The following is a 9,890-nucleotide window of genomic DNA, read 5'->3' on the forward strand; positions in this document are numbered from 1 at the left end:
CGGGCGGCGAACCCGCGCTGCTCCAACTACGCCTCTGCTAAAGACGTGCTGGAGGAGGTGCCGGCCGGGGGCGCGGAGGCTCGAGAGACGCGGCGGGACAAGCGTTCCGCTCGCGGCGTTTCGCACCGCTTGCGAGGGAGCGACTGTGCCCCGGTAGCGCAGCTGCGGCCGCGCCGCCCTCCCCGTGGCCCGCCTCTGCCCAGCCCGACGGCGGCACCGCTCCGCGCTGCTTCGCCGCCCCCAGCGGGCCGGGCGCTGTCCCGGCGGGACTCCGCCGGCCGCGGCCTCCCCGCCACCTGCCCCGAGCCTGTCCTGCGCCGGCAGGGCCCCGCTGGAGCGGCAATGAGCTTCCGCAGCCCGCCCGGCGGCTGTGTGCCCTCATCTCGCAGTCTCACCTCCCCGTTCGTTTATGGACCTCCAGGTCTTTCCGTGCTCCCGGAGGGAGGCTCGGGCGAGGCAAGGAGGAAGGACCGCGCGCCGGCTGCTCTGGCTCTGTGCGGTTTGCTCCTTGTGCAACCGCGGGGCCATGTGGTCACTTCCTTCACCAGCAGCTGTCTGGCAGGAGAGACAGATCGGAGAGGAGAGCCTGACAGCTATGCGGGACAAAGTTTGCTTCTATGCACGCTCCCCTCTGCTGTCTCAGCCATCCTCTTACTCATACTTTGATACTTGCACACCTGCCAGTATCCAGAGGTTTTCCATCTGTAGACCACAGCCCCCTGGGTTGTAGGGGCCTCTGAGGGCTGCAGCAGACAGGCAGTGGAATCAAGCCAGCATGCTGAGGCTTGCTCTTTGTGAGTTTGCATCCCCACTGGCTCCAGCCACTGGTGAAAGCTGCAGGGTTTGGACTAGTCCTGAATTCCTGCTTCTGGGGCTGGTTTACTGAGGGGTAAACCAGCCCAGTCTCTTAACAATAACTTGTTTTCCAAATCTAAATCTGTGTAATGCACTTTTCTTGGGCCAGGCTCTTTGTCTTCAGTTTGTGGGTCCAGTATCTCCTGAAGCCGTAGACATGTACGTGGCTTTTGCTCATGACTGTTCCAGTGTGGAGCTCTGTGTTGCTTAGTTGGGAATGACCAGGTCAGTCAGAGGGAAATGTCTCTGTGTCCTAATCAGATGTGTGAGCTGGTGATTCTTGTGCCAATGTCCAGAACTTGATGCAAAGCTTTTTCTTCCTCACTTCCTCCCTTTCTTCCATTTTCTTTCTTTTCTTTCCCCTGTAGAAACATGGAGGCAGGAGAGGCAAAGAGCAAGAAGGGAGGTAGTGGGATGCAGCCCTGCATCGTTTTAGAGAAGTGGCCCTTGCAATGCAGAAGTGTAGGGAGTTGTTCCAGCACACCAGAGTGTAACTGCAATAATTTTGCCTCATTTACTCAGGTCTCACTATTGTGCATTTGGTTCCCACACCATGAACAGACTACCTGGATTAAACCTATGCATGTTCAAATTAGGTGTTGCACCTATGCGTTCTTGAAATTGCAGTGAAAACCTTTATCTGTAAGCTGACCTTTTAAGCATCTGTGCTAATTTTGTCATGCTGTCATTCGTTTAGGGAAAGTGCTAGGGACAGAGGAAATTGTAACAGCGATCAAATTATATAAAAGAGCTCTTTGCCCTTAGCATGCTGTAGGGCAGAACCGAAATGGAAACCATCGCTGGCTGTTTATGAATACACAACTACAAAACTTACTGCCTGTTTTCGGTTGTAAGGATGTCCTGTTTTCTACGAGCATGGAAAATCTATGCTGAAGAGCCTGAAAGGTACCCCTGAGCTATCATATCTACCCGCTTAATTCCTTTCACTTCTGTTTATGTAATGAATAAACACTGCTCTCCGGCAGGAGACCTGGGCCGTCAAATGGAAACGCGTGTGCCGAGGGGCGGAGGGGGCCCGCTGGAGCTTCTCGGCTACCTCGGTCGCCGCCGGTGAGGACAGAGCCCCTTTCTTCCCCCTCGCCCCTCTGCGAGGGACCGGCCGCGCTGCAGCTACCCCTGCTCCGAGCTTCTGCGAAACGTCCGAGGGGCAACGGCAGCAGGAGGGCTGCGGGGGCCGGCCAGGGGTCACCCCGACGCCGCCCGTCGCCTCGGCTCCCCGCTACCGTGGCCACCGAGGGGCGGCCGGGGCCGGGCGCCCCGGCGGGTCCCGCAGCGAAGCCCAGGAGGGCGGTCTGCGCCCGGGCCCTGGCTTTGGGGGGCGCCAGGGCCCCAGGTGGGTGCTGTGGGAACAGCGAACCCTCCGGCTGGCTCCGAGCCGGCTTGCGCTCCACGCTTCGCGAAGGGCCGCAGCTCCGCCCCGGCGGGAGCGCGGGCGGCGTGTGCGCGGGGCTGCACGCATCCTGCCCTGCACCCCCCGGCCCCGCACGGCTCCGGTCCCTCCGCGGAGCCCCCGCCTCCGCTTTCCGTGATGAGGGTCGGTGCCCGCCCGGGGCGCGAGCGTGGGGCTCGGCGGTCGCGCTCCGCCAGGCACGGTCGCGCTGCCGCTGCCCTCGGCTTCCGTCGGGGTGAGGTGCGTGTTCCCCGCGCCGCTGCCCGCCGTGCTTTCGCGCGAATTGACAGCAGCTGCCAGGAGTGCCGGCTGGAGGGAAACAGCGGAGGTGGCAAATAAAAATATTTGGAGATGAGGCTACTGAAGGGAACCTTCCTACTCACTCCGAGGTGGAGCAATCGGACGTGGGGTACGGGGCGGTGCGGGACTTCCCTGGGGCTCCGCCGGGCTCGGGGCCGGGCCTCCGGGTGCACCGCGGCTCCGGGAGCGGCTCGGCGGGCGGCTGGCCCCACCTGGGCTACGGCCGATTTCGACCCGGGCCGGCCGGCAGGGTCCGGCGCACACCTTTCCTCCGTTTGCCTCGCTGGTAATGGCTTCCTGAGAGAAGGGGGATTTAGCGTTGGCACAGTATCTGCGGGCAAATACAAATAGCAAATAGGGTCAGCACCAAATGCCAGCGGATCTCCTTGCATGAACTGACTTGTAGAGTAGGCAGCTGCCTTTGTCTTTCACAGGACCCTCTCCTTCATTTTGAGTCATGCCTCTGAATGCCAAGCGCAACTCAGCCTGGGGCAGGCAAAGGAAGATACCTGTTTTAACGAACGAAAACTTTCCTCCCCCACACGAGAGCAAATGCTTTTCAGAGAAGAATCGTATTTGCTATCTTGGGATCAAATCCCACCTCTTTCCAATGTCCAAGGTCACAGCCCAAGTTAAGCAGGGTGCATGGTGTGATCCTCAGTCCCATCTTCTCATCCATGTATCATGCACTGAGCCAAAACAGAACCTTTAAAATGTACTTGCTTTTGTTTGAAATTTATTCAGAGATTTCTAAGTGGCTAATTATTCACAGATTTCGGTTTTTTTTTTTTTTTTTTTTTTTTTTTTTTTCAGAGCTCAGCTGCAGGCATTCATGGGACTTTGCCTCAAGTAGTACTCAGCCTGGTGAAAATCAGGATTCAAAGAGGAGTAATACCTCTGACACTAATACTTAAGTCTCTCAAACTAGTCATGGATAGACATTTTGGCTGCTATATAGAACTTTGAATGACTTTGGCTGCTGCAGGATTAAGGTAGTGACACAGAGAATATTACAGTGTCTCGTTGCACACTTTGGTGGGACTTTCTTTCAGCCTGTCAGTACAAAGGACTGTTCTTTGTGATGTGAATTAAAGGACAGATTCACTCTATTTCAAGATACATCTTTCAAAGCCTTCCCCAGCTAATTTATTACTTTGCACATTGATACAATGTTCAACATATGTGTATTAAAATGAAAACGTCTGTTAAAAACAGCACATTTGGGACTCCCTATCCAGAGACATTTTGTTTACTAAGTAGACCAGTTGGGAAGGAAGCTCATGAAAAAAGGTGATTCATTCGTACCAGATCTGAAAACCACACAGAACCTCCAGAAAAAAGATCTCAGTTTGCTACCCACAGGTTACAATTGCCAAAATGTTTGCAAGTATCTACAAGTAGAAAAATCAAGATTTATACAAGATTAATAATTTTGTGACTGGTATGTACAAAGTGCTACTGTAATTCTCTGAAATAAAATTCATTTCTTTTGAAAGTGCAGAGACAGTACAGGTGTTCAGCTTAGTGGTTTAAGTAGCAATAAGGGATCTTATTCTTCATTATGTTTATCATTTTTACACTGATGTAGCTTCATTAACTCTTGACTGGCAATCATATAACTAAATGGGGAAATTTTACTTGTTGCCAGAGTGGTGTTGCTGTAGAGGAGAATGAAATACCTAGACAGAGTGACAGAGTGTATTTCTGCCCAGACATCTACTTTTATTAAATGTTGTGCTTGGGAAAAAAAAAAAAAAGAAAAAAAAAAAGGTACTTCTAGACAGGGGACAAGGTATGGATAATGACATATAAGTTTAACATAACTCCTTTCAGCCGCCTGTTTGTTCCTAGAAGTTTTCTGATGCTAACTAATCTGTTCATGCATTAAAGCACACTGGTCAGGATTAAAATGAATCTTTGATCTGTGAGCACATTGCAGGTCTAGGAAAAAGGATTGTTCTATGGTACCTTTGCTACAACTGTTGGGAATCTGTATCCACTCCTATTCCTGTTGTGGCCAGCAGGACCCCAGCTATTCTGCTTTTGAAGAGCAGAAAGGAAGTGTTTCACTGAGCATAAGTAAAACTAACTAACCAACAAAAAATTCTGAAAAATAACAGAAGCGATCAACAACATAAAGAGCACATTTTACTTTTCATGCATGTACCTTAAATTTACTGTTAGCACATACAGGAGTTGTCCTCACTGCTCTATGCAAAACTGCTTGTCTGTTTTGCAGGGCATAAGAGCCATTGTACTCTCTCTATGATACTCTTAGTATCTCTTGTACCCCACAATAAAAGTTGGACAGAAGATGACATTTTACGGATGATCTAATGATAACCTTCTTTTCATAGCTTCATTTGGGATTACAAGGAGAAGAAAGTGACAGAGGGATTCACAGGAGATTTTAAAGGCAACTGTTTTAATATCTGCAAATAAACATTCAAAAATGAGTCAGCTCTGGCTGGCTACATGGAAAAAAGCTGTACATAAAGCAGCACTTCACTGTCTGATGTTTTGCTGTTCCTTAATACCATCTGAATGTTGATGCTTGAGAAGGAGAAAAATTATTTATCTAACTTTCATGAAGAGAGGGACTAATAGGATGAAAAAAAACCCTAAGAATTGAATGGAGTACTGACTTGCAGTTAGGGTTATAAGACCATAATATTGCTGCTCTTCTTCTGCTGTCTTATACATATCCAAATATTTAGATTGTCAGCAACTGGCCCCTGATGACATTGAGAAGCAGGCTTACAAAATGGAGAATGTAATGGACCTGTGCTCATCACACTGTACCAGAGAACCACAGAACTGTGGACTTTGTATTGTACTGCTCCTAACCACCAAAAGGCTCCCAGTATATGGAGCAGAGTCAGGGCTGAAATTAAGTATTTTTATTAAGTGGAAAAATGACTCCCTGAAAGTCTACCTGTTTTGTGCCTGTCACAACAACTCTGCTGTTGTCACGGTCTGTTCGCTTTTGCCTCCCACATGGATGTGAGCAGAGTGGGGAGACATAGCCCCTTTCTGTCTTATTTTACTGTTTATGCTCTGCAGTGACTTTTGCTATGTTTCCATCTCTACTTTTCATTGTTATTTTGGGAGTCTGGGTATCATGATAAGAAAAAATCATAGTTCAGAAATGGAAATTACATTTATCCTGTCTTTGCTGCATCCCATCTGGTGTATATGCAGTTCATGCCAGGGTTCAGGGGGAATTTTCATAAAGACTACTGATCATGCCCTGAGTCCTTATGTAGGAACAGATCAGGGCATATGATACTGCTTTATGTCTCAGCATTGGTGTTAAATGGGATGTGCAAGATCCCACAGCAAGCATCTCAGACAGCTAAATCTCTGCTGAGGCACAAAAGGAGAACACGTGGATTCTATTCTGAGCTAGAAACTATGAAAGTACTTTTCAACTGTGATATGCATGACTAGATATTACAAGAAGAATGGCATCTGTCCAGACAGCTCTTGCATCCAGAGACCAAAAAGGTGTCACTATAATGAAGGACTTCTTCCTATAATGAACAAATAAGGAAAGTAGGTTTAGAATGACTGCTGCAGCAGATACATGAAATAATGGAATGTGCAGCGCCTGTCTAACCACAAATATATCCTCTGGAACAGGCAGAGGCACTAGTTACAACTCATTCCTCCAGCAAGATGGTGACTGGTCTGGTCCACGATAGCACTTCTTGAGCAGACACTGAGCTATCGTTGGCTGTCTGAAGACTTTGAGGTTAACTTTGGCTGCATTCCAGCATTGCAACCTTTGCTCTCTGGTGCTCAGGTATCTAGGTATCTGACCATCTGAAGATCAGTGGCCATGTGGCAGATCACCTCTCTTGGATTTCCTTCCTCTCATGTGCACTGCATGCAGCTGCAGGCTCCAGCTCTTGTCAGGCTCAAGGAGTGCAGCCCTGCTGTGTGGGCTCATGTGCGCTTGCTTAGGGTGAAAGGCTTGTCCTTGCAGGGGAAGACGTCTGGGTATCACTCAGGAAAAAGTGAGATGAGAGGAGAGATCCATGAACCACATCTAGTGGTGGGAGAACTGCTGGATCATCCAACAAATACTCTACTTGCTACAATTCTTATCTGCTTTGCGGCAGGGTCATGACTTCTAGGCCAGGAATCACCTGTGACTGGCAAAAAGGTATACGGAGTTGTGTAGATCAGCAGGCACATATTTACTGTATGTGTGCAGAGTGGGGCTAATTTGGCAGGCATAACAAGGGCTAATAACACTCCAACCTTTACTTGTGGTGTACATGTAATATGATGTGTGATGGCAGAGACCATGCCAGGGCTCAGCTGTCCTAGACTGTCACATCACTTACAGCTCAGGCATGACTGACACAGCAGGGATGCGTGTACCTCTCCTGCATGGCTGCTCGCACTGCCATCCTGCCCTTCTCGCACAGCTGGAGTGCCCTGCTGTATGCTGGTGAGCTCCAGATCTTCAGCAATAGACGGCCCTTGCTGCAGTGCTGCACTTATTATCAGAAGGGCTGAAATCAAGCCCTGTCCTGCCACACTGCTACTGGTCTGCACACAGCAGTACTCATGTTTGTCCCTTGTGAGTGTCTCATGAGTGAGAGTTTTGAGATCCTCTTCAAATGGGGTCTTTGGGCCAAGAGTCTAATCATTATCTGGACTTGTGCAATGCCTTAGCTAGAGAAGTCAGTTTGGCTTCTGTGCAGGTAGATGCCTGAAAACGAACAAAGCAAGCTGCCTTGGAGTGTGAGGGCTGATTGATCCAGTGTGCCCTGCAGAAGTGTCACTACCAACTAAGAGGGAGCTGTCAGCACAGGTAAACATAGCATTTCCATCTTTCTTTCTGTTTGAGCAACTGTCAGACCTTTCTTATCCTTAGGCTAGTGTTTTTCAATATACTATGCATTGTAGTTAGTTTCCTTGCACTAATTATTCCCAATAGTAGATTCCGTGTAGTCATTCATGCACAGTCCCAATATCACTGAGCAAATTTCTAGCCAGAAATCCTAATAGGCAGTGAAGGTATTTACCTCCACTGGAGTTTGTGGGGACTCTGCTCTGTACATCTTCCTGTTTATACCAAAGAAAAAGCTTTGTTCTGTTTAGATTTTATCTAGATGCAGCAATTCATGATTAGGATTTGAAGATAGGACTTAAAATGACTCAGTTGTGTTTTATGTACTTCTTATTTAACACCATCAGCAAAATAAATCAGAATGGGATTCAGCAACCTTGATTTGTTGTCACTAATAATATGGTTAAGACCTCAAATACAAGAACATTTTTGAGTACAAAAATGTATTTAGAAATAGGCATGTAAAAGAAACAAAATTTATTCTCCTTCTTAAGAAATAACATTATGCATATTCCTGGATCCTGCTTTTTGTGCAGATCAAATCACTAAAGAAGTTCTGCACAGTGGAACAGGAACATTCCTTCTTTCTAATTCTGCTGTCTTTCAGTGTTTGTAGAGATTCTACAGTTATTATGCTATTTTTACTAGAAATGACAATTAGAATAAAGAAAGTATGTTTTCATTGGTCTGACTTGGCAAATGGACTTGTTTTTATCCATTGTGTGTAAACATCGGTTGTATAGATAAGAATAACATACTGCATAATAAGAATAGTTAATCAGTGTAGGGCAGCCTGCTCTGCAAGTATATCTTCATGGTTTCACTGAGCACAGCATCTCCCACTTTGTTACAGATGTGGTAGGTAATTCCTTCTGTCCCACTTTCAGATAACCACTATACACTGGCAACAGAAAATTAATAATTTTGGAGATAAGCTGAGATCAGATGCTCACACAAAGTGTATTAGGGTTTGTGGTACTCCTTAGCAAGGTACATATAAGGATGCAAGGAGACTCCATTCATCTTGGTCCAGTGGCAAGCTCTCATCTTTTCTGGGATCATCTGAAGCATAGTCCTCTTCCACTGAGAGTCGGTAGGCCATGCTGGTGCAGGATTTGTCTGTTCATGACCCTGTTTCCATTGTTTTAGAAGAGTGACAATACACAGGTGAAAGCAGAAGCTAATGGATCTGATGCAAAGTACTTTAAAGACCATGATCAAGAAGGAAGAAGGAAGCAGAATTAGACCAGCTCAACGAACAGAAATTATATTTTAAATATGTGCTGGCCTACATACATATGCTTCCTTCCATTTAAATTCCCAAATCAAAACAGTTATTTTAGGGAAGCACTGGGAGAGTAATGGATCCAGTTAAGGGGTGTAATATCTTCCTCTGCAAATAGGATACTGGATGAAGAGGTTATTTTAAGGTTATATACTTACAGTTCACAATGCTAATAAACAGTTGGGGGGATAGATTACGTAAACACACATGCATTTAGAAGTAGGTTTCATGTCAGTTTTTGACTGTATATTCAGCTCTCTGCTCTGCAATCCGAAACCGTGGATTCCAGCAGCAATGTCTCTGCTCCTCACGTAGGAGTTTAACAATCTGCAATGTGCATCTGAAAGATGTAATTTAGACCCAGGCTGGCCTCACATGAGGCTTACCCTGCTCAGGGTTAAGACAATGAATCTATTGACTTCAACAGGGACAGGCCTGGGCCCACTGCCATCGGCACAGGACATTATCTAAACTAACAGGTCCCTGAGTAAATAGCTTGCAGTACCTCCAATGGTTGTTTCTGCTGTTTCAGTCACTTGCCTCATATGTGGGTATTTGGTGATGGGAGGTTTAGCACAATATCCAGTTCCAGGTTTTGAATGGAAAATGTGCTCTAACACCCAAAGCACGCTGCAGACGGATTTCCAGGAGCTCCACGCTGTCCTGCCCACAGGCCGGCGAGCCCAGCACCTCCACTCACAGCGAGCCCCAGCCTCCCAGGAGCGACTGCTCCTCTGGCCCCTCCGCTGGCTAGGCTCTGCGGGGTGACAGCACTGGGCCCCGGGGGCCAGCGGGGTACCACATGGCCTGTGCTTGTGCGTGGGTCCTGCCCAGTCTCCCTGCCTGTGCCAGAGCAGCGACCCAGAGGCAGCAGTGAGCCAGAGCATAACCCAGAGCTGGCTCCTGCCACAGAGACGTGGGGTGCATAATGCTACAGTACACATCTGTATATGTGCTGTTTTTACAATGTGTGTAAAAACCTGTTCTGCAGATAAATCGTGCCTGTTTTACTTGGCTAGACAGAGTTTAGCCTCTAGGACATTTTGAGGCTTTTTTACTTATTCTGTACAGAACAGACCAGTTTTGAGTTCAACTGCAACTCCTGGATTGGAGTCACAGAGATTCAATTGACTGATTTTTCAGACTGTTTATATTCCTCTTAATATCAAATCTTT

At 47.6% G+C, this 9,890-nt stretch overlaps 1 protein-coding gene across 1 annotated transcript; it reads left to right on the top strand.

Annotated features, from left to right (window-relative positions):
• Nucleotides 1-401: 401 nt before the first annotated feature.
• LOC308198876 (uncharacterized protein) lies at nucleotides 402-8,316 on the top strand. The gene is made up of 4 exons (XM_080602065.1): nucleotides 402-1,080; nucleotides 1,711-1,761; nucleotides 1,842-2,506; nucleotides 3,380-8,316. The coding sequence occupies exons 1-3, from the start codon at nucleotides 1,073-1,075 to the stop codon at nucleotides 2,503-2,505; spliced, it is 723 nt and encodes a 240-aa protein (XP_080458191.1). The 5' UTR covers nucleotides 402-1,072; the 3' UTR covers nucleotide 2,506; nucleotides 3,380-8,316.
• The last annotated feature ends 1,574 nt before the right edge of the window (nucleotides 8,317-9,890 follow it).

This window comes from Anser brachyrhynchus (genome assembly GCF_964034855.1).
Source record: "Anser brachyrhynchus genome assembly, chromosome: 8".
Classification (NCBI taxonomy): Eukaryota; Metazoa; Chordata; class Aves; order Anseriformes; family Anatidae; genus Anser; species Anser brachyrhynchus.